Source organism: Melozone crissalis, unplaced genomic scaffold (genome assembly GCF_028551555.1).
Source record: "Melozone crissalis strain CALT ecotype California unplaced genomic scaffold, PUWL_Pcris_2 ptg000006l_1, whole genome shotgun sequence".
Classification (NCBI taxonomy): domain Eukaryota; kingdom Metazoa; phylum Chordata; class Aves; order Passeriformes; family Passerellidae; genus Melozone; species Melozone crissalis.
The window spans coordinates 21,398,962-21,422,737 of record NW_026535784.1 but is presented as its reverse complement, the minus strand read 5'-3'; the positions used below and the strand labels follow the sequence as shown (position 1 = coordinate 21,422,737).

Below are 23,776 nucleotides of genomic sequence, written 5' to 3'. Positions count from 1 at the left end.
TTAACACCAAATTTTCAAGAAAAATATTAAGTAGCAGACAGTAAACTTTAATGAACTTCACTGACCTGAACTGACGCATGCTTTATGTCACAGCAACCTCATTAATGGGAAATCCAACCAACGTTTAAGTGGTTCCTGCGTTTCCCAGGCACTGTGGGGCTGAGGTGCGGGGTTCGCAGCGCTGGGGCCGTGGGACTCACAGTGTGCTCCCCCGCAGGCCAGCGAGAAGCAGGTTCACCTGGTGGTGTCGCGGCAGAGCCGGCAGCAGCCCCCGGACCTGCTGCAGGAGACGGGCTGGGCTGCCGGGGGCTCCCAGCCCTGCCCCGCCGAGAGGAGCGGCCCCGGCAAGGTGAGGGCTCTTGTGTGGGGTGCCTGCCGTCCCTGCGCGGGGGAACGGGGGGGCAGGGAGTGTTTTGTGTCTGAGGGTGTTTGCTCTGGCTTCTGCCACCAGAAAAAGCACATCTCGCTTGGCAATGGAAACACAAAGGCTGTGCCGCTCATTATCTGTCCGCTGGTTCTGCCCTGACTCTGCCTGGCGTGGGAGGGAAAGAGAAGGCAATGGGCCGTGCTGGGGCAGGTGCTGATGTGCACACAGTGTCCTGGCCACGACCACAGGTCTGACCAGCAGTGGGAATCTGCAGAGGACAATGAGCTCCAACAAAAAGAAATTTTTTTCCGAAGTTTTTCCATCTGTAGCATAGTCTTCAGACAAAAAGCTTTCACATGCTGGCCTAAAAAATTCCCATAACCTACTTGAAAATTGTGGTCATCATTAGGCTGTTGCTCATTTATTAAAATGCCCTGGCTGCTGAGAGCACAAGGACTTTCTGTGGAGCTTTAGACCCAAAGCGTGTTTGTTTTGCTCTGGCAGCACCTGGAGCTTGCATGGTGTGGGGTGTGCAAGGGCTGCTGGTGTGCAGCACCCAGGGACACAGCACAGAGCAGCCATCTCACCCAGATCAGGCTGTGATTGCCACACTGTGCCCCAGCTGTCCCTGTGTACCTGGCCAGAGTGCGTGTTCCGTGCATCTACACTCACAATATTCTCTTTGCCTGAGGCAGAGAGATGCTGATCTTCAAACATAGGAGGTTTTAAGTATGAACCAATGCAGTTAGAGTTTTGAAAATATGTTTTCTGTGCTTGCTCAGTGTTATTCTTTCCACTTTAGACAGAACAAGGCATGTCCTTGGAGGAACTGATTTTTTTTTTTTTTTTTTAATTTCACTAAATTTGAAGCCACATGTCTGGCTAATTTACATTAATCACCCTGAGTGTCACCACTTATGCAAACCCATGCAAGCTTGACCCTGGCCACGGGTGCCAGGGGGTATCAGGGAGGTGTGCAGGCAGGGCTTAAGTTCATCCTGCTTGATGGATAGCCAGTTGTGTCCTTAGAGGGACCTTTGGATCAAATATCTGGTGCACAGCTGTCAGCCAGGAGACATGTCTAGCTCTGGATTTTACAAATGTTAAAATATACCCATTTTTGCGGGTCTTTTAAAACTACATTATTCAGTGTTTTTATGTGTTAAAAACTCTAGTGTATATTTATGTATTTTTAGTTTTCCTTTCCCACAAAGTCGCAATCACAGCTCTTGTTAGGTGGGACCAGATTAGCAGGAGTTAAAACCGCAAGCAGGCAGCGTTCAGTAGCTACAAGCAAGTAGTGCCCAACTAATGATGCATCTGCAAGGCATGACCTTCTACTGAAGCAATGGTCTCCTTAGGAAGGTATGTGTAGGACAGCAATTAGCTTGTGTTGGTACTGCATTCTTCTTAGGGATGATCCAAGCACCTGCTAACTCTGCCATGTTGGTCTGAGTAATTAATTGATACCTCACGGGATTATTTGGGAACAGAGCTTGTCTCTCTCTGCCCTGAGATCCTCATTTTCTCTTCCTATACCAAGAGATGTTGGATGGGAGCTCTTGGTAAGTCCCACAATATTTTGGGTAGCTGTGAGATTGAAGGCACAATGAACAGTCCTTTAATGAGCAAGTGCTATAAAGACTAAGGAATCATCTCTTGTTGCATAGACCACAGCTTTTAAGGGGATTTCCAGTTTTCCACAAGAGATGAGTGCTGGATAAGCACATGAGTGGGTGTACTGCCGTGGGCTTCTGTCCAATGCCACCATTTGGGCACTTTCCAGGGAAGATCACAGGCAAAAAAAGAAAATTCTGAACTGTTTCTACCTCCCTTTAGCTTTGTGTGTACATAGTAGAGGGCTTCTATCAGAGAAAATGCTCTGGCAGTAGATCAGCAGATCAGTACAGCCAGCAGACACAATGAGCTTCAGGCACTGTGGACTTTTGGTCTGATACAAACATTACTGGAGTGTTAGTTGCCCTTTTATAGGGCATGACTGTGTCAGTTTAAATATTTCATGATATTTTGCTGAAGGTTTAACTGAACATAATTTGCAATTCAAGATTTTTAAACTGGCTTTGAAAGATTAAAAAAATGTTTATTTATTTTAAGCAGGCATTACTGCAGGAGCAATGCTTGCAAACCTAGGGCCTGTACATGACATGCTTCTGCCCAAAAACCAAGGTAGTGCTTGTTGGTTGGGCCTCACTGTCAGGGGAGTCTCCCATGTGTGTGTGGTCTGATGATTCTGCTGCCTACTGCTATCAGTGGGATTGCTTTATTACATGTGATTAATAGAGGATTGCTAGCTGCCTTGATTTCTGGCTAATTTTAAGGCATTTTTTGTCCCCTGAGCTTACTGAGGAAAGTGATAATAGATGGTCAAGAATGCTCTCTTTGAGTGAAACTGTTCTCCCTGTACAGCATGTATGTGTACATGGGCTGAAATCTGCTCTCAGCCTGTGGCTGTATTCAGCATCAGGAATAAACTCTAGCTTCCATCACGAATAAACTCTAGCTTCCATCAAGAATAAGCTCTAGCTTCCAGCAGCCATCTGTCTTGTGCAGTGGCTCAGGAGCCACTTTGGGCCAAGCTCTTGGCCTCAGGACAGCCAGCCTCCATCTGTACAGTGTGGGGAAGTGACAGGGAGGTGCCTCTCCTTCAGGCCAGTGGTGACCAGCCGTGTTGCCCACAAGGCTCTGGGTAAGAAGAGGATGATCTCTTGTGACCATGTCCTTCTCTGGTGGTGTATGCCAGGTGTATGGTGTGCCAAGAGATTGGTCCTGCCCAGGGTCTCATGGATCTGTTTTCCCCTGTACAGAGATTGGGGAAGCACAGCCCAAAGTGTTCTGGCTGCTGCCTGGATTCAGAGAAGAGATGTCACAAACACTTTCTTGTGCAGCTGAGGTTGTGAAGCCAGGCTGTAACACATAAACGGGCCTGATTCAATTCCTTTGAAGTCACTGGGAGCTTTGCCATTAATTATATAGCACTTGTTTTTAATTGGAACTGTTTTCTTATTTCTTTCAAATTAATTGTTTAGTACTTAGGGCAAAGAAAATGTTGCTGGAGCAGGCAATGTTTCCTGACCAAATGAACAGGTTAACCTTCAGGTAAAGTACATTTTCCAAACAGACACAGCAATGTTTTTTGCCTGCAAGACACGTGTCATGGCTTTGATATTGTGATAATCTGCTGTAAATATTTATTTTCTAATAAATATACAGAAAAGGAGGAAAAAATAAAAAGAGGAGGAGATGAACTGTTATGTTTTTCTTCTCCTGACCTCCAAGGTCGGTTCAAAATGACAGAGAAGGACAATTGTTTAGAAGAGAATGCACTGAAATGCAGTCACTGATAAACACTGCCTTTTAACTGCTTTACTTGCTATCGATCGTACCTCCAAGCAAGTTCTACGTGTGTTTACTAAAAAAGGCTTTACTTTCCTTTCATCACTGCCTTCCTCTCAGTCAAGTTGCCCCAAATCTTTTCTCTCTGCAGGCATATAAAAATGACCTGGGAAAGAGTAGCTTCAAAAGAAAATTGGTTCTTTGTTGTTCAGCATACAAGTAATGGTACTTCTATAATTCTTCATTGAAATGTAGTAGGACAATTTGTTCCCAAGCAGTACTTTGAAATCTTTCCTCTCTGTGCTGATTCCTCAAAAAATAGTGATAAACTGGCTAATGCTCTAATGTTTTTATTGTCCGAGATGTATGCTGCATAAGTAACAGGACTGCTCTCTCACTCAGAGCCAAAAATAGAATCCCAATTTCATGTTTTGCTACAGAATTTCAGATCACAATTTTGGGAAAATTAGTAGCCCCCTATCACACATGTTTCAAAAAGTGGCCTTTTCCTGATGGAAAGCCATTCATTTTCAAGGGAAAAAGGATATTTTTGCAAAACATGGATGAAACATTAATTTGCATAAAGATAGAACTACTATGTTTAAAATATTTACACCCTAAAGACAAAGGTGAAAGGTTAAAATTATCTGAATCAGAACATAAAACTTATCAGGAAGAGAACATTTTCTGAAGGTTTTAAAATCTTCAGAAATTTATAGGTTTGTTTGCAAGCCCCAAGCAAAATGGCTGTGACATAGTGCCTTTGTTCTGCATGGACCACGTCTAATATGTCCAAACAACTGTGTTTGGCTTTCTTTCAGAGACTGAGAGAATTCTTTTTTCCACCAAGCTCCTTGCCTTTTTGTTTCTGGAGCTCTGTGGCAGCTGCTGTTCATCTGCTCAAGCATGGAGGAGTCCTTTGCTAAGCTTTTAGGAGGTCCTGTGTTCTGTTGTTAACATTGCATTACAGAAATCTTGATGTGGAGTTAGTTCCACCAAACATACCTTTAAAAGAAAGCACAAATCAAAGACGTAGTCTGTCCTATTCCCATAAAAAAATTCTTGTCATAATCTTCCTTTGTCCCATCATTGTCACTTAGGGAGGCATTGTGGATTCATCTGCTCCACTTTCCATGCTGCTGGCCCAGGAATCAATGTAAAATGTCTTTGTGAGATGTCAGATTACTAAGAGATTAATGTGGCTTTAAATGAGTTTTATAGATTATTTTTGCATATTACAAATGTGAGGTCACATTTGTGAATGAGAAGAATCCTTTAAATATGCATTTGAAATGTATTTAGAAGCATGCTATTATATAGGAGCCTGGAGTGGATAATGCTGCTCCTGGAAGAAGGACTGGGATTGTCAGGAATTGATGTCAGGAGCACTGCTTAGGAAATACTTAGGGAGAGCAAAGCAATTAACATTTAAGTCCACATTTATTTGCCTTTCAAACTCTTCTGTAAGAACTGAGTGCATGGTAAACATGGCATTCAGTTCAGAGGTTTTGTTGGAGCTTGCATTGCAGTGGTTCTCCATCCTGAGGGCACCTCAGGTTTGTTGCACCCTCACTCATGCACCAGTTATTGCATGACCAGCTGTGTGTATTTAACTTTTCCTGCTCAGAGGCAGAAATATATGGCACGGCTGTCCCAAATTGACCCTTCGAGCAGAAGCACTAAGAGCACCCTGGAAACTGCTCTCTCTCCACTGTAAATGTCCTTCTCTTTTCCTGAACAGAAACACTTATTCTTCAAGTCTATTTCCACCCATAACTTACATAGAAACACAGACATCTGGAAGATCAAATGAAATATGTCTCTTCTAATATGTCCCCAATGGTTTCATTCCTCAAATCCAAGAGGACTATTTCTCACTAACTACAGATGATGCTCAGACTGCAAGCAGCAAGATACAAAGCATAACCTGATAGTAAAAGATATGATGACCAGTAGCGATATTATGATCAAGAACTTTTTTTTCTTTTAAAATCAAATTTCTTATTTACTTTTCAAGGACCTGATTCTATTGGCCTTAGGACTAAAACAACTCTGGTTTTCATGGGAGCAGTGCCTGACTTTAACTATTAAAGCACAGTTATCTTGGTGGTAGCTCTGACTGCAGATGCTCAAGCCCCTGAGGGAGTCCTGCCGGCCATCAGGCCATGTGGCTGGGAAGTGTCTTGGTGTTACTTCCATGAATATTTGTTTTGATAGAAAATGCCAAAACTGTCAGGGAGGTCACCATGCCCACAAACTGTGTTTGTTGTTGCTATTTTCTCCATCACAGAGCACCCTTCACACTGTCACCTGTCACGAGAAGGTGGTGGCTGTCCGGAAAGATCACACAGAATCGCTGGGAATGACTGTGGCAGGTGGAGCATCGAACCGAGAATGGGATCTGCCTATCTATGTGATAAGTGTGGAACCTGGAGGAGTGATTAGCAGAGACAGCAGGATAAAAACAGGTAAAAAGGGGGATTTTGAAAGCCTGCCTTAAATGAAGAGCTTCTTTTGAAAACTGCGGGATAGTGAAAGAGCTTCACACTCTGACATCTTCAGCAATCCTATCAATTTTGGGATGTGTCAGATTAGAGGATCTCAAGTCAGCTACCAGAAAAGGCATAATACACAGCAGTAATCATCTCTGTGAAGTAGGACATAGGAATATTCTGGTAGTAAAAAAAAGATAAATACCTTTTCACAGGAAAATTCTCCTAACTCTTGGTACATTATTTGTGCAACCTTCATGTGTTTTCAAAGTAATTTTTTTTTTGCTTATTTGTCATTGCATTCATTAATTTGAATTAAATATACAGGATCAAAATTCCCATTGTATATGAAGCCATATTAATGCCTTGTGGCTCAGCCTCATGTTTGGAAATAGTGGCTTCCTACCCCCATTTAGCTACTGATGTCACGGAATGATAAAGCTAATAGTTTCTCCCCTTCTGCGTGAATAAGCTTTTAGAGCAAGATGAGGACCATATTTTATCAGTTGGTTTTGTGGGAATAGCTGGGCAGCAGAGGAAAGATGAAACTCTCAGGTTTCAGGATGTTACATCCTCAAGAGCCAGATCCCTCAGTAGCCTGCATCCAGCAATGACACAGCTCACCTACCCTTCATCCCCTATATTCTTCCTCAGTCCAGTCACTGCCTGGAAACTGGAGGGAAATCCTGAGTTTTAGGGAAGTGAAGGCACCCAAAAATGGGGCGGAATAGCTGCAACCCAGTCAGACCCCAGGAGCCTGGGTCTCAGTGCCCAGCATTGGCACACATGGGAACTCCCTCTTTGTGCCTACTCAGTGAAACCCATGTGAGAACACAACAACAGGAGCAAAACAGCAGATTTCCCCTTTCCTTCTGCTGGGAGATGAATGCCTCTCAATGGAGTACACTTTCCAAAATATATTCATCATGAGGCAGCATGGAAAACTCAGCCTAGTTAATTTGATAAAATTAGAAACAAATGAATATGTGATGTTATAATAGCACCAGAGGTCTCTGATGTAGAGCAGCTCTTAGGCTGTTGTCCTTCTTATTGGGGACAGACAACAAGAAGAGATTAATGCTCATTTGCAGTGCCTGGACTGACAGTGATAAATCTCTGCCTGGAGAAGCATCCAGGCCAAGTATAGAGGGCACCCAGGAAAGCCCTGGCATGGCAGCCTGCTCTGAAGGGTTGCAGAGCACTTGGCATTGAGGCTGCTTGCATGACATTAGTGATGTCTTTATTGTTCTTCCTGTAGTAATTGAGGTCATCTTTGCATTTTTCTCTGTGGCTGCTGTGCCTATATTATAAATAAGGCATACAGAAAAATGGTTTGGCTTGCAGCCATTCAAACAGCCATTAATATGAAAATAATAACATGTTATTCCACAAAGCAAACTAGGAAGAGCCAGTTGGAGTGGCAGGCCTCTGCTAAGGGAGAGCTGGGAGAAAAAACATCACTGAGTTGTGGGGTTTCAAGCTTAGGCTGAGTACAAATATTGTTAGCTGGAAGTGGACTCCAGAGACCCAGAGCAGTACTAGGCACCAGTACCAAAGCTTGTTGGTACAGCAGGACCCCAGCTGTTTGTTCAGCTCCAGATGCAGGAGATGACGTGGAAAGAAACCAGGACAAATCCTCTGTCCAGCCACGCAAGGTTTCTGTGTACAGGAATCTCCCCTCATGCCTGTGGCATGTTTACTAGCGTATGCTTTGTTAAACGATAGGAATAACAAAAAACCTCATCAGGCTGCCGGTTCTTGGCCATGGATTTGACTCACTTGTTTGTGGAGGTGGGGAGGGGATCCTGAAACACTTGCAGGGTTTTTAATCATCTGCTGTATTGGTCTCAGGTGACATCCTGCTGAACGTGAACGGCATTGATCTGACGGGAGTCAGCCGGAGCGAGGCCGTCGCCCTGCTGAAGAACACCAGCTCCTCAGTGGTGCTCAAAGCCCTGGAGATGAGAGCATGTGAAGCCCAGGAGGAGCAGGGTCACCTCCCACCCCCTGAGGACACACAAGTGACTGCTGAGAGCAGCGAGTGGTCGCCGTCCTGGGTTATGTGGCTGGGGCTGCCACGGTAAGTGCACAGATTGCAACCTCTGGTTGAGGGGGAGTGGGAGGAAAGATTTGTATTTTCTGGCAATGCTTTCTTTTGGCTTGATTCATTTCACTGACATCTTAATTAAATCCAGGCTCTGTCACTGACTTGACTCCAAATACCTCCCTTTTGTAAATGGGTATGTGTACATGGCAAAATAGACATCCAGTTCCCCCATGAGGGAGGATAGGATGCTGAATTGTTTCAATCTTGTAAACATATCTGGCACTTAGGGAGTGAAAGGAAAATCTTACAGGGATACAGGAGCTTGCTGAACTGGAGTTTAGGCTCAACCACCCTGCAGAAGGCAGATACCCCTCCTGCAACACTCAAGCTGCACAGCCCTTCTCCTTTGCCAAATCCAGCTGAATTGTTTGACTTTACCCAGATGTTGCAAAGTTCGTGCAGTTGGCCAGTATCTCCAAATCACCTCTTTTAACCCCACCCCCGCCTGAAAGAAGTCCATTTGTCACACACAGGAAGCAGCTGTGTTGTCGTTTCAGCAAGGATAGCTGGAGCCACATCGGCTGTCGCTGAGCTCTCAGTGTGCACGGTGTAATACCTACAGCTTCCAGGACATTCCAGACAGAATGAAATGAGGACACACTGTGAATCTGTGAATATGCAAAGCTGGCATCACAGACTTGAAGCTGACACTCAGTTTTAAGGAATTAAGGATTTATCCTATAAGTTCTTCTTGACTATACTCCTAACTCTGGCAGCAGTTCAGTGTCTCTCTTTTACAGGAGGGGAGGAAAAGATGGTCTGCAGAACAGGTGGGCTTTTCTCTAGGCACAGTTTCAGGACTCCTCTTCATTTCCTACTCTTGCATAACAGGTTTCTCTCTTTCTAGCTGGAGCCATTTTGACCTCATTCACCTTGCAGCAAGGTCTGCTGTGAGGGCCAGATGTTTTTTGAGGCTTGGTCTGATGCTAATGACTGTATAACATGTGCTGAAGCACTGCAAGAGCAGGAGGCAGGCTGTGTGTCTGTAACCCGCAGGCACAATGTTCCTCCTCCACTGGGGAGGACTACATCTTTATACCTGTGAAAGAAAAGCAGTAAAAAGAAAATGCAGTAAATGGATACCCCTTAACTTGCTACCCCAGGCAATGGTAAATTCTCCTCACTCAGTGTCTGAGGACAGGCAGGCCCAAGGAGATCCTCATTCCTGCTAACTTCTGCGCTCCTGAGCTTGAGCAGCACCACGGTGAAGGTACTAGAGCACAGGTAATGCTCTCAGTGAAGAGACAGCAACAGACCAGAGGCCTTATAGATGCTGCAGTCTGCAGTGCTGAGTCTTGCCTTCTATCACCATCCATTGCTAGATGGACTGAAACAATCACACCCTGCCTATGTCACCTTCACTGGGCTGCGTAGAAAACCTGAACTGCCTGGTCATCGTCTTCTACTCACAGCTGCCTGAAGTTCCCAGTACCTCAGCATGGTAGAGGACACGAAGGACAGAGCTCCACAGTACTGCAGGCTTGCACTCAGAGTTCACATCAGTCAGTTCCACTTCGCAGTTTGGCAATAAAATGGGTTTTCCTGTTTTAGAAACAGTTTCTGAGCTCACTTTAGCCTTCCTCCTCTGAAGGCTGCATGTGTGAAGGCATTCCAACTCTTTTCGTCTGAAGGGAAATCAGCCCCAGTGTCAGCAAGGCTGAAGACAAGAGCTCATTGTAACTCCATCCCCAGCTGTGAGGCCGTGCACAGAGCACAGCATGGCCCTTCTCCTTCAAAGAGACATGGGGATATTGGTATGCTGAGTGGGGACACTGCTCTGAACATCAGACTAGCGCCTGGGACAGGGACCAATGCACATTAGATGTGACAGTAACAAAGGTGCTCTGTTTTCTTATTGGCAGCTGATTGGCTGAGTAGGGGCACAAGAGGATCAGGTTTGGGATTGCTCACTAGGTATTAGCAGACCCTTCAGTCTTCCCCAGCATAATTGTGCTCGCTCACTTCTTGTTCTGATTCTTCAGGGCCCACATTAGATGTCTGAAAGTCCTTCAACAAGTTCTCTCATGAGGATGTGTATCATGTTAACTCATTTTTCTCCAGGTTGAGCATTTAACCTTTCTCTGGCTTTCAGTTTGCTTTTGGCAAGGATCACATCTCACTAGGTCCCAAGATATTGTCAGCATGACATTTTCCGGGCTGTTAGAGAAAATTATGCTCTGTCTAAATAGATGTCTGACAGGTCCACCTTGAAAAAAAGTGCCTGAAGTGCAGTTATGGGGTAAAATGTTGAAGAATCACCTACTTTAATTAAAACAATTTACTAGAAGGACTGTTCCAAGATGTGTGAGTCTAAGAATGTTTGGTACAGCTAATGGAAAAGTAGAAATGTCAAAATCATTATTATGCAGGATCGTGCAAAGTACTTGGGAAGATGGGCCAGAAGGGGCAACCCTACATAAGACAAATTGAGGAAATAGAAAAGGAAGTAAAACTGGTAGGTCAGGAACAGGCATGGTTTAAAAAAGAGGGAGCTGGATAGTAGATTATTTAAATTATTTTGAGAAGGGAAGGATGTGGCTCAAGACAAGCCCTGGCAGTGCAGTCTGTGTATTTGTTCAGCAAGCAAGCAAGGTGGGGTGTTCAGAGGCAGCTTGACCTCACAATTTCGAGTGGGATGTTCAGGCTTAAGAAACCGAGGGGGCGGGAGAGTCTTTCCTTCTTTGTCCAAATCCATGAAATTTTGAGGAAAATCCCGTGAATGGTACCATAAAATGTGCTGAGTTGACTAAACACTAGAGCATGCCTACAAACTTCTGCCCATGTCCAATGAAGTAGAAAACAGGCTAGCATTAATAATAGTTACAAGATTCAAAGTAGATAACTGTAAATGCCTGATTTTCAATACTAGAACAGAACTCTTCATTTCCCAGGGACTGCATGCATATTACAGAGATGGGTACAGTCAAGAGACACAAATATTGAGAATTAGGGAATGATATAATTTTTCTGGATGAAGTTGGTATCAGCAGAATCAGACAAGTTATCTGATCCCTTGCACCAAAGCTCAAAGACTTGGAAAAGCCATCTTGCTAATTTAACATTTATGGATCTCACTTAGTTTGTCCTTTTCTTGTGAGTTCTTAGAATTGGGTTCTCCCACTTTTGTATGGCTTAATAATACATAAACAGCTCCTCTGTTCTTTCTATAGTACGATCCAATATGTGGTGGTTATAAAATACGTGCACATGTGCATCTGACATCTGTCAAAACTTGGCCTGCATGCAAGCAGAGGGGCTGCGGGCTGGGCAGCGGGAGGAAACAGTGATGCAGGACCTCAAGCATTCTCGCCCCAAGACTTATTTCAGGGTACTAATTTAATTGTTTGTTGTTTAGGAAGACAGAACTCCTTTATTGGTAGAGGGACTTGTTGTTGTGAAGCATGCACAAAGGAAATAACAGGGAACAGCTGGCGAAGAGCATTTCCCCAGCTCTGTGGTGCTGCTTCTACCCTTGCTTGTTTTCCTGCTCTCCTTTCTTTGCTCTCCTCACATTTCCTTCCCTCAGCTAGTACTTAGAATACTTTTTAGATCATCCTGTCATAACATTTACAAACATTAGTACTTCACACAAGTGCTTTTCTTCATCTGTAAAGTGAGATGAGAAAGAGACAAGGTGGCCAAAGTCATTCTGCAAACCTGGGGTACAACAAGACGTAAAACATGAAATTAGGACAGAAACACCTCCAAAGTAACTCAATCTGGCCTGTAGGACGCTGGTGGAAACAATTCTCAAATATTACTTACTTGGCTGCCATTTGTGTACTGTAATGGGGAGGGAGGAGGGAGTTACCCTTTTCATAGCTGTTAGTGCTGAAATTCTCCTGCAGTTGGGCTGGTTTTCATTCCTAGAGCATAAGGCTACTTGTGCTTTATGAAAATCAGCCAGGAATTGTACATTTAACTGCTTGAAAACAGGCACTGTTAAATTCCTCATGCATCAGTAACCGATGCTTTGTTGTAGCATTGCTCAGGATAGGACCCTGTGGCTAGATATTATATATCCCCAAATCTTGAATCTGAGGCAGGTTGACACATAAATTACTCCTTATCCTCATCTTCTGGAGTATTTAGCAGTAAAGGCTGAAGACTATGAGCTGCTCTCTTCCAAGGAGATGGTTCTCCTTAGACCAGCTGCAGTTTAGTGAGTGTAGCACTGGGCAGCAGAGACCTCTGCCCCAAAATCAACACTGAATTACAGCACTAATGGCTGAATCCTGGCACTGCTTGGTCATGACCTTGATAAGTACCATTAAACATAGAGGGTTTAAGTGATTTTGCAGGTTGAAGAAGTCCACAGATGGTAAAGTAATAATGCCTGGCTGCTCAGGAAGAAGCAAGTGTCACCTGTTTCTTACATTAGCAACCAGTGAATTCTTGTGCAAATATTGCATACCTACCATCCTGGCAGCAGGTGAATATTTGTAGGCCCTGGGGGACTAATCTAGTATTATGCTGTGAAAGACAGCAAATGTACTATTTAAAACGCAATTTTAAAAACACTAGGCATATCAGTCCTTAAGATAAAGGCTATGTATCTTCCTATAGAAGTGTCAGGTGCTTCTTAGAAACCTAAAATATCTCTGAATAGAGCTTGTAACAGTTGCCTGCTGTAGGTCAGCCTATATTTTAAGATTTGGAGTAGCAAATATATTTTTAGACATTTGGAAATTTCAATCATTCCTGGGGACACCACTAATGATAAGGTGGTAAAGTACTATGGACAGAAATTTTTATCACTCTCTCTCTAAAAAATGGAATTAATTTGGTTAAAAAAAAAGGAAGCAAATTAATGTACTCCAAGCATGAGGGAACATTTAAGAGTCTAACAACACTATTCTTAGTTTTCCCCTATTCCTACTTTTGGAACCTAAGCTTTGATGAACATAACATACAGTATCATAAAATACGTTCAAAAGACAAATGGAGGGAGAAGCAGATTTCAGTTCTCTTACAGCAAAATCTTGTGTTAGTCATTACAGTAAGGACAAGCTATCTTCTTGAGAGCAGACTCAGAACTCCAAAGCACTGACTCACATGGCTAAGTTTCATCTTCCATGCTGTGACTTATCAGATTACTCAACAAGCTCAAGATCCCTAATTCCACCAATACCTTTCTTTGTGTAATCTGTCATTTTTGTAGTTCATTCCATTGGCCATAAAATTATTTCACTTTGACATGCACCACAGTATTAAGTGTCTGAGCACTTTGACCTAATTAATCACATATGGGCTCATATCTGGAAGATAAACAAGTCATTGGGGTGTACAAGGTAAAAGAAATACAGCTTTTTGAATTGCTGATTTACAAACATTATATCCAGGCTTAAGTGCTTTTCTCCATCACAGCAACCAGAGCATTTGCATAGATTCCTACCCTATTAAAAAACTAATTTAATACTTAAGCCCAAGACTAATTTTACTTTTGGGATAAGTGCTTATCTGGTTGTAACAGGAAAGCAGTACTACAGGAACAGAAGTGTAGGTGCTTAATACAGTGGAAATATGGCACTACTTTAACTCTTAAGAACAGTGTATGGGTCCATGAAAAGGCAGATTCATTATTAGTGGTTCATCAGAATCTCAAGTTAACTATAAACATTTAATTAAACTGGTTTATTTCAGATATTTGTACAGCTGCAAAGAAATTGTATTACGAAGAAATACATCTGGAAGTCTTGGCTTCAGCATCGTAGGAGGTTATGAAGAACATACTGGGAACAAACCATTCTTTATCAAATCCATTGTTGGGGGAACACCAGCATATAATGATGGCAGAATTAGGTAATGATTAATATCTAAAAAAAGTAGCATTTATGTAAGTTCTTCTGTTTAACCTGTGGGAGTTTTTAAAAAACATGTTTTCATAAAGGCAGTGGCAGGGACGGGGGAAGGACTCACTGATATAGACGTAACTCTGGGAGATAAGGAAACAGGACACAAGTATCCTGAAGTTTAACAGATCTGCTTTCATAGCAGAATGTTTTGATGTCTATCAATCTACTAGTATGTGAGTAAGTTAAAAGAGTCAATTTGATCTCTGGGGTGGTACAAAGCATGCCAGCACAGACATTTCCCACATCTCCAGTTCTAAACACCCCAACCAAACACCTTTCCTGCAAACACCAATACACTTGAGGAGAGTAAATGCACAATCATGGCACAAACTTACATCAATTAACAAGGCTTAAAAGGTACAGTTGTTCAGAACACAGATCATTCTAGTACCTAAAGAGGGCCTACAAGAAAGCTGGAAAGGGACTTTTTACAAGGGTATGCAGTGCTAGGACAAGGGACAATGGCTTTAAACTGAAATACAGTAGTTTTAGACCAGATATTAAAAAGAAATTATTTAATGTGAGGCACTGAAACAGGTTGCCCAGAGTTGTGGATGCCTCATCCTTATTCAATGATAGGCAGGCTGGGACTTTGAGCAATCTGGTCTAGTAGAAGGTGTCCCTGGCCAGAGCAAGGATTGGAACTGGATTATCTTTGAATTCCCTTCACCTGAAGCCCTTCTATGATTCTGTGATGGTGAATTACCAGGATGAATGTCAGAAGAACTATATCATGTTTTCTTTCAAATATGTTGAATTAATTATAAATTTGTAAGAAACCCAAACAAGTGAAATATTTTCACCTGCTTTATCGCCTTATTCATGAACAGTAGTTAGCCAGAGAAGGAGCCATAATACTCATTTCTACCCCTTCCCCCAGCTTAAGGATGTGCTTTGGCATTTGAAAACATTTAAGATTTAATTGTTGTCTTGCATTTATTTTTTCAGATGCGGTGACATCCTCCTTGCTGTCAATGGCAGGAACACATCAGGAATGATGCATGCCTGCTTGGCAAGGATGCTCAAAGAACTAAAAGGAAAAATTACTCTCACAATTGTGTCCTGGCCTGGCACATTTTTATAAAACAAGTCTTCATGGAGAGTGTGACAAGTATCTTAACATGGGGAAAACATTTAAAAAAAAAGGAACACCAGTCTTTGCTTTTTTGGGGAGTAAAGTATGTATTTATAAAGAAAAGATTTGTGAAATTTCAACCTGCATGTCAAGAAAAGTCAAGTTTAGGCAAAGCAGTGACACCTGTCAGAAAATCACTTCAGAGTGATCCAAGCTACAGACTTAAGTCCTTCCTTCCCTGTGTTCTTAAGGGTTTTTTGTTGTTTTTTTATACATACCTATATATCTATTTAATGCATTATAATAATAATAATGGAATTTAAGGAGCAGCAGCTTCTGCTCACCCACTTTATTTTGATTTACAAAAAGAAAACCTTGAATAACTAATGGAAATATTTCTTGCAATTTTTCTAGTTGCAATAATCAGGTGAAGGTTTTTATCCAACACATTAATAGCACTTTGATTATGTGTACCTTTTCATGGTCAGCATGAAGCTGGTATTTTCAAGACTTTCAAGTACTGTTTGTTAGTCTGTAAAACTGTGAATGAAATTTCTAAAATAATTAAAAATAATTGTAACTGTGTACTTGTACAGACATTATTTTCATTCAAAACCAAATTACCTCGTTTCCCTGGTTTGTTCTGATTAATTCTATTAAATCTGGGATTTTTATATAGACTATTACTTTTAAGGAAATACACTGCACCCTGCTGATGCCATCAAGTAAGTCTTTTGAATAGCAGTAAAATTTTTGTGGGACTGCCTTATCAATCACACTTGATACTGTTCTGCATGAAGTAAATCTGAAAGTGATGATGGTCCTATATGTCTTTTAAAATTGTCCTTTGTCTTTCTCTGCAAATTACTCATGTTCCACAGCCTTGTTTTTATCTCACAAGCCTACACTGGGAAGAGGATATGTTTGTTAATCTTTATCATGTTAAGGGCAGCTGTTCCCCTAGAACAAAGACTAAAATGAACTCTCTCTTAAGCCACTGAAAAGCAGCAGGGACGATTATCCAGCTTAATTCATCCTTATGCACCCACACAAACCAGACATAATTACCACGTGTATCATCACCATGCTCAGTGTTCCATTCAACTAAGAACAATCGGCACCTTTCCCACTTTCCCTGTTTTTTTTTTTCTTCACAATATTACAAGGCTTTTGAAGAGCCTGAAGTTTCTGTGTGTCCCTGTAGTAAAGGATGACCTTTCAAAATAAGTCTCCAAAAGCTATGCTAAACCCACACTGTTCCAGATGTTGGGTATATAATAAAATGAATGCACACTGTTTCTAAAGTCAGTAAAAGAATGACCTTCCCGTTGGCTTATGAAAAAAGGAGACAATTTATTACAAAGAATTTAAGCCCTACTTATATTGTAAGAGCATAAGCCTCTAGATGTAAGATGTTTTCTCACTGTTTTACTGTTTCTTAAAAGACAAAGTCAGTCCAAGAATCTTAACATGAAAAATTCGTTCTTTTATTTTCAAAAAAAATCCAAAGTAACCTTTGATTTCAAACTAACAGAACAAGATTAAGAGCAAATTATTGTAATTCCCAGAAAAATAACAAGATTTATAGTAATCTATTTCTGGCACTAATATATATGCAAGTAGGCAAAAAAAATCACACAAGCCTATTCAACAGGGGCAGCTTCAGTGTTTTCCTGTTCAGGAGCAGGTTCACCACTGGCTTCTTTTCCTTCTTTGCTTCTTTTGGACTTCTTGTGTTTGTGCCTTCTATGGCTATCCCCTTCTTCACTGTCGTGACGACGTCGGCTGTTACTAAATAGAGAGAATACATGTCTCAAACACTTGACACTTCAGTCCTATTTCATTACAAAGTACCAAAAAAACAGCTTCTGCATTCATATTTGAAAACTGGCATCTGCTCCCAACTCAGAGTTTTTGGATGTCAGTGCAGAACTGAATTTTTCCTGGAATGGAACATACATCTATCCATCCTGTACTTTTTGGGGGAAAAATAGAATTATTTTTCCCATTTGTAACCCATATTCCAATAGCAAGACTTTTAACAACATCATGCACCTATTGGCATTCCTTAATAATTTGACATTCTTGTTGACCCCATTTTCTGGACTTAACTTTTATTTTTAACTTAAAATGGGTCAGGTAGAACAATTTCTCTCAAGTGACTGCGAGGATTAATTTACTTACTGAGAATGACTATTGAGTTGTTCTGTTCATGCTGCTGAATGTCAGCTTCATTCCACCCTCTTCTGACTCACCATTTTTTTACCCTTCTTTCCCCAGTGTCCTACTTTCTGTTCACACACTGACTGTCACTCAATAAGAGGTTACCCAGGGTCAGTATTGCTTCTTGTCTGTCCATGTTTCACACGGCAGACTTGTTCCAAGTAGCACATTCAAGTGTTTACAGTCTTTCCACAAAACTCCTGTTTGTTTGGGGTTCTTTTAAAAGTTTTTTTTTTTTTTTTTTTAAACTGGGCAAGTCTTTAATATCCTATTAAAAAAAGAGAAATCCAACCTTCGAGATGACTTGTGTCGAGTCTCTTCTTTCTCTCTGTGCCTCCTGTCTCTGTGTCTGTCTTCTTTCTCTCTGCTTGTCCTATGGCGGTCGTAGCCCCTCTCTGCATAGTCTCTGTATCTGTAGCGTTCTTCATCACTGATTCAGAAAGAAGAGATTTTTCAGGACAGTAAGACCAAGGAGTATAACAATAACAAGCTAAATCAGGAAAAAAGCTTTATATTGGAAAATCTTAATATTGCTTCTGGGTGTCTACATGAGTGCCAGTGCTTAAAGGACAATAAAGTTCTTCATGTTATACACCAGACTTGTGCAGTTAATGCAGTTCTGAAAGGAAATTTTTCATTAAAAATGAAAGAAAAAAAGAATACAACAGTGCCCCATTAAGTTTATATAGGAGTTATCAAGCTGTTAGCTTGAACCTGTGTCTAACTGTGAAGGAAATACAATCCTACATAAACTTCAGTAATTCTTTGGATCAGTGTTTAAAACATTCAACACTTATCAGCACACTTTTGGACTATTATACAATTTGGGTAAATTAAAATTAGATTTTGGTACAGTTATCTACTTCCTTACACTCACTTCAAGAAAAGGAAACGCTAAGAGTAAGGAGTAAAATATATTAAATGCTTGGGTTGCTTTTGAAATTAATTTTTCGCTAGTACTGTCTCGACTTCTACTTCTCTCTAGGATTGCCATGAAATGCTGCCCTGCCACAATGTTGGTAAAAACCCCTAAATATCACAGGTTAGACAAGAATTCAAAGCCTTTACTTAAAAACATATTTTCATATTTTGACTTGATGAAAAGGGCAGTTCTAAGAGTTTACTGAAATCTAAAAAAAAAAAAAAAAACCAAGAAAACTCCAAAGTCCATTGTTAGCCAACACAAATCAAGTGGTACATTAGCATAGCTTAAAAAGGCATGATCATTTCATCATTTCTCTAAGAAAATCCTACCCAGCATCATTTAAGAGTGCAACTTCAATACAAATAACCTCAGTGTAATTATTTATACATCTCATGAAGTCCTCTCTAACCATAGTTTGGGAGATCCCCACCAAGTCTTAAAGAAAGGCACAATGTAACCAGACTTTCTAAAGCAGTAAAATCAGTAACAATTTAGATACTGTTGACCTAACGACAGGCAAGTGTTTCTGTCTCTGCCAACATACACCATGAAAGAAATTATCTTCCTGAGGTCCCTGCAGCAGCAGAAGGGATCAGACAGATCACACAGGGAGAACAGCTCAAGCCTACAGAGATTTCCCATGTCCTGGAGCAGTGAGAACTGAGATCACCCCCATTTTATCTGCCACAACTTGGATCCTCTGGCCATTTCCCAAGTGAGAACATTACATTAATGATTATTACAGCTATGCATGAAAACTCAGTGAGAAGGGGGAACACCTGAAGCAACAGCACTAGTCTTTTTATGAAAACTTGTATGATTACATCATTAAGCGAATGTCAGAAATTAGTAATTTAAGACACTGTAGCAAAACATTAGCCACTCAATAGAAAATTCTGCTTTTTTGAGAGACATGAAACACATCAAAACCAGGAAAACTACAGCTACAACTACTGAACTCAAAATATGATTTGCCACCGAGTAATACAACTTCATTGACTTTATAATGCATTTATAACCTCAGATCTGAGAGTAATCTGATCGAATCGTGAAAAGCACATTTGTGCTCAAATGGCACAAAAACTGAGGTTGGAAGGCATGAATGGAGGTCATCAGGACCAAACCCCAGCTGAAGCAGGGCCAGCAGGACCAGCTGACCAGTACCATGTCCAGACAGCTTCAGGCTATCTCCATGGATGGAGACTCCCCAGCCTCTCTGTGCAACTGCAGCTTCCTCCCATATCTCATATTGCTTCACAAAACTAATATTTTGATGATCAGTATCTAATTAAAAAGTTAAAATCTGAATGCCTACCACTAACTTCTGATAAGCTTCCCATGAGAAATAGGATGGCTACTTGTAGACTTACAGCCTGGTTTCAAAGACATCCAAAGCCCTTAATGGTAACTCACACTCTGCATTTGTTCCATTACCCAGTTATTTTAAAACACTCTAGAAAAGGTTAAAAATATTACTGACACTCCCTTTTAAACCTTATTTTGGCAAACTACTAAAGAACCATGACAGCTTGTAAGTGTGTCTGATGAAAATAAACAACTTCTCTAAGTAAAGCAAAAAATCACTTTGCCAAGACCAGTGCATTGGGAGCTTTCAGTAACACTCTAATGCTGCTCAATGCTTTTGACCTTTATTGCACACTGATTGTGGAGTCTTGTTCAGTTTGTTGACCACCAGGACATCAAATCCTGTAAAGCTGCAATCCAGCCAGGCAGACCCTCATCTGCTCTTCTCCATGGGATTATTAAATTCCAGGACTTTAGAAACACAGTTGCTAGGGTTTTTCTGGTTTTTTTTAAATTTTTCAAATTGCTGAGGAAGAACCACGATACAGTAACAGATCAATCAAATTCCAATGTCTACATTTTTAGTGGTAACTAATTGACTTGAAACTACCAAAATAAAAACAAAACAAAAAAGCCCAAACAAACAAAGTCCCAGCCTTTGCAGAAGGGAAACAGTCCAAAAATAATGGCATCTTCTCAAGGGGGCAGAGTGAGATGCATTGTAAAAATGCACAGTTTTCTCTGAGGATAGCAGGGTAAAAGCAGAACAGAATATAAAGACAGCTGAAAGTTCATTTTTAAACCACATTTTGGTTAAAACAGAATAAAAATAATCCTATTTTCCGATAATTTTAAGAAATGTTGTAACAAAACTACACATTATTCATCTGGAAAATAACTGCTAAAAGTATTGAAAGCCGTAATTTCTGAGCAGTAAAATGATGAACCTGATGCTTACTACAAACTCCACCAATATACCACTTGATCAAAGCTTAAACAAAGGCAATATAAATAAAAGATATAAATCTGTGCAGTCTTTAAAATAGTTCACGTTCTCTTCCTCACAGTTCCATTGATTTTATTTTCATAAGTGCACGGAGTTGAAAATAAACCTTCTTAAGAAATGTTATATCTGTATGTTCTTTCTTAAGCCTCTCACACCTCTTCTGTGATTCCCAAACCAACTTATCCCAGTTAAGGGCCTCCCATTTTCTTATACAGCCATGTGGCAACAGCTTTGCTACAGATGGTGGATAATTTAGTCACATAAAAAAGTCGAGGCCTGCTCTTCCCCCTCCTTTACAGATAACTCTGGCAGCAGCACAGAGATTTCTTGAGGCCTGGAAGCTATTAAGGTTCATTTCAAGCACCCTTGAATGACCAGGGCTCTTTCTGGCCTTCAATCAAGCTGTCTGAGAAACAGATGTTTAGATAGGTCTTCAGCCCTCAGAAACTGACCCTGGAACGAAGCACATGCCCACAGGAGAGGACATCACCACACCAGCATACATGGAAAATCCCCCAGCCTGCACCCAGTTTGGGTCTTCAGCTGACAATCATCATGCAAAAATGTCATCTCTCAACCGCAGAAATGTTGACTCTCAGTGCTCTCCCTTTGGCTTCAAACCATTAGTAAAAACAATCTGCCTAATAGCTAACATATATATTCTGCAAAAATTTAAACTTAACAATGAACACTGAGAAAAAAGCGTCAGACATTTACCCCAAAAAGCTTAGCAGATAACAAGCAGAGGAAATTTAGAAAAATCTGGCTAACCAATAGACCTCTATTCTATGGAGCCACAGTGAGCTCAACATTAAATGCTTTGTGCTTGAGCACATGAACCACAGAACAGTTGCAGCTTTTTTTAAAAAGCCATTAGAAAGCTGAATAAATTTATCTGACATGATTTTCATCATCAAAATCAAAATTAAAGTTCTTGACCTTGAAATAAGTTTTAAATAAGAGAGGAGAGATTATTATCCAGCCATTTTTAACAACCATATTAATAATTTTAGCAGGTATTTATTACCATTAATTAAAGTCAAATGTTGCAACACATTGCTCTTAGTACCAAACTGGCAATTAAAATTAATTTAGTACTTCTATATATTTTTCTGTAGATTTTTTCTAAACCTACTGATGTCAAAAAGGGATGAATATTTCAGATATTCTCAAGACTTAAATCACCTTTAACCTGTAAAGCACTATGACCAATTTGAATGTATACTGTCCTTTTTTTCCAGCTTCTGTTTTACATGTGGAAATTTAGAATTACAGTTTCCAAGAGAAAAGGGCGAAGGTGAGGAAGCCACACCACCCAGATCTTTGGAGCATGCAGCAGAACAATAAAGTTGAATGTTGAAGTACCCTGTTCAACAGAGACAAGGGTTTTGAGCAGAGTTCCAGCACGTTGAGGACACTGCACTGACCTGTTGAACGCACTTGAAGACGGACTGTGATCTCGGTCCCTCTCCCTGTCTCTGGTACGGTCCCGATCTCTGTCTCGGTCCCGGTCCCGGTCGCGATCCCGATCTCGGGATCTCTCTCTCTCACGTTCCCTATCCTTCTCTCTTCGTGCATAGTAATCCCACTGTTTGCTGGTGTCCAGAAGACTGGACCACGAGGGTGCAGAACCTGCAGGGTGTGGAAAGGTGACTAAAGAAAGAGATGTAGTTATTAGAAAGAGTAAAATCTAATATCATATGGAAACTAATGCATGAAAACACACTTGTCAGTTTCCTCCAATTACATTTTTTAATCTTCCCCTTTCACTTAATGCTAAGCAAACACTGCATTTTTTCCATGATTATTACAAAAGCTCTGGCACTCATTTAAAGACTTCTTATGAGGATGTACAAAGCCATACCCCAAAGACTGTCTAAACACTTTTGGGGGAAAAAAAATTGTGCAAATATTTGCTCAAAGAATCTGATTCTATGTGGTCAAATGGCTTTATTTTTGGGGAACAACAAAACAAAAACAATTGGAAAACAAAACTGCCTTTGAAATTCAAGTGCTCTGAAAATATAGTTCAGAAAAAGGACACTTCCAGCCTTGTAGTTGAATGCTATTATTTTTATCTCTTGTGCTTTAAAATCATTGTATTTAAAATACAATGTTAGCTATGAAGTTGTCGTTCAGTAATTTATATTCTATACTATGCTTTGTCATACTTTTCTGATTACGGATGTAAAAGGAGCTTAAGAAATAAATTCACTCTGGGAGAAGAAATAATGCTCCCACTTGTGCTCTGTAAGATAACATTTACGAATACTCAGCACAAACACTAATACCACTAAAATGTAACAGTTTAAGAAAATCAAGCATAGTCTTAATCTAGAAGTGACATGTTAAGATGTTAAGAAGGAAGTCTTAACACTCTCTCCCAACCTTTTTTAGATAGCTAGCAATGGGGAGAAGGAATGCTTCTCCACTGCTTTTTGCCAACGTCAGTGTAACACAGAACTGCTGTATTTAATGCCCCAATTGTTCTGTCCTGCCCTCCCTCGCCAGAAGTCCCGTGAACGCACCCTGTAAAGGAAAAACAAGGGCTGAGTATTTAGCTGGAAACAGCACTCTCTAGCGGACTTACAGTACTGAGGACTTCTCCCTTTCTGCTTATCTGCCTTGCTAGCTTTCCTAACTTTCAATAAATCGTTTGTTTTGAGCTCCACTTCATCATCTATAACACGAGAACAATATTTACTTGACTTCATGGTGTCACAAAGAGATTAACAGTACAATTAACATAAATATCTACTGAACAATGCAAAGTGTGTTACTGGTGCTGTATTTAATACTGTTGGGTTATAAAACCAGTGGCTTCTGCTGACAGCTAAGTTCAGACTGCCTTGCCTGTAATGTCTGAGTATGCCTGCCCCAGAAAGCTTTGGCAGAAGCTTAAGAGAGCAGTTTGCCAAGAGTCCAGAGGAGGAATACAAAAGACCTTTAGAGCAGGCAGTGTAGCACAAAAAAACACTTCATTGTTAAAATACATTTGCAATTGAAAGTATTACAATTCCTTAAAAAAAACATTTATACAAGGTTTTGCCTCTAATAAAATGCTTGA

General features: G+C 40.9%; 2 protein-coding genes across 4 annotated transcripts in view; one reads left to right on the top strand and one right to left on the bottom strand.

Moving 5' to 3' along the window:
* LNX1 (ligand of numb-protein X 1) overlaps positions 1 to 15,407 on the top strand; it is a 60,944-nt gene extending 45,537 nt beyond the window's left edge. Inside the window, exons 6-10 of one of the 2 annotated variants that reach the window (XM_054293728.1) lie at positions 218 to 349; positions 6,012 to 6,189; positions 8,065 to 8,293; positions 13,964 to 14,122; positions 15,124 to 15,407. In XM_054293728.1, the coding sequence (XP_054149703.1) occupies positions 218 to 349; positions 6,012 to 6,189; positions 8,065 to 8,293; positions 13,964 to 14,122; positions 15,124 to 15,259 (834 nt within the window). In that variant the 3' untranslated portion in view covers positions 15,260 to 15,407. The remainder of the gene's footprint in view (positions 1 to 217; positions 350 to 6,011; positions 6,190 to 8,064; positions 8,294 to 13,963; positions 14,123 to 15,123) is intronic. The other variant, XM_054293737.1, reaches the window with a different exon arrangement.
* A 15-nt stretch (positions 15,408 to 15,422) lies between these two features.
* Positions 15,423 to 23,776, bottom strand: part of FIP1L1 (factor interacting with PAPOLA and CPSF1) — a 38,261-nt gene continuing 29,907 nt past the window's right edge. For both annotated transcript variants that reach the window (XM_054293749.1, XM_054293759.1), the window contains 3 exons: positions 22,137 to 22,362; positions 17,766 to 17,903; positions 15,423 to 17,041 (listed from right to left, as the gene is read on the bottom strand). In XM_054293749.1, the coding sequence (XP_054149724.1) occupies positions 16,894 to 17,041; positions 17,766 to 17,903; positions 22,137 to 22,362 (512 nt within the window). In that variant the 3' untranslated portion in view covers positions 15,423 to 16,893. The remainder of the gene's footprint in view (positions 17,042 to 17,765; positions 17,904 to 22,136; positions 22,363 to 23,776) is intronic.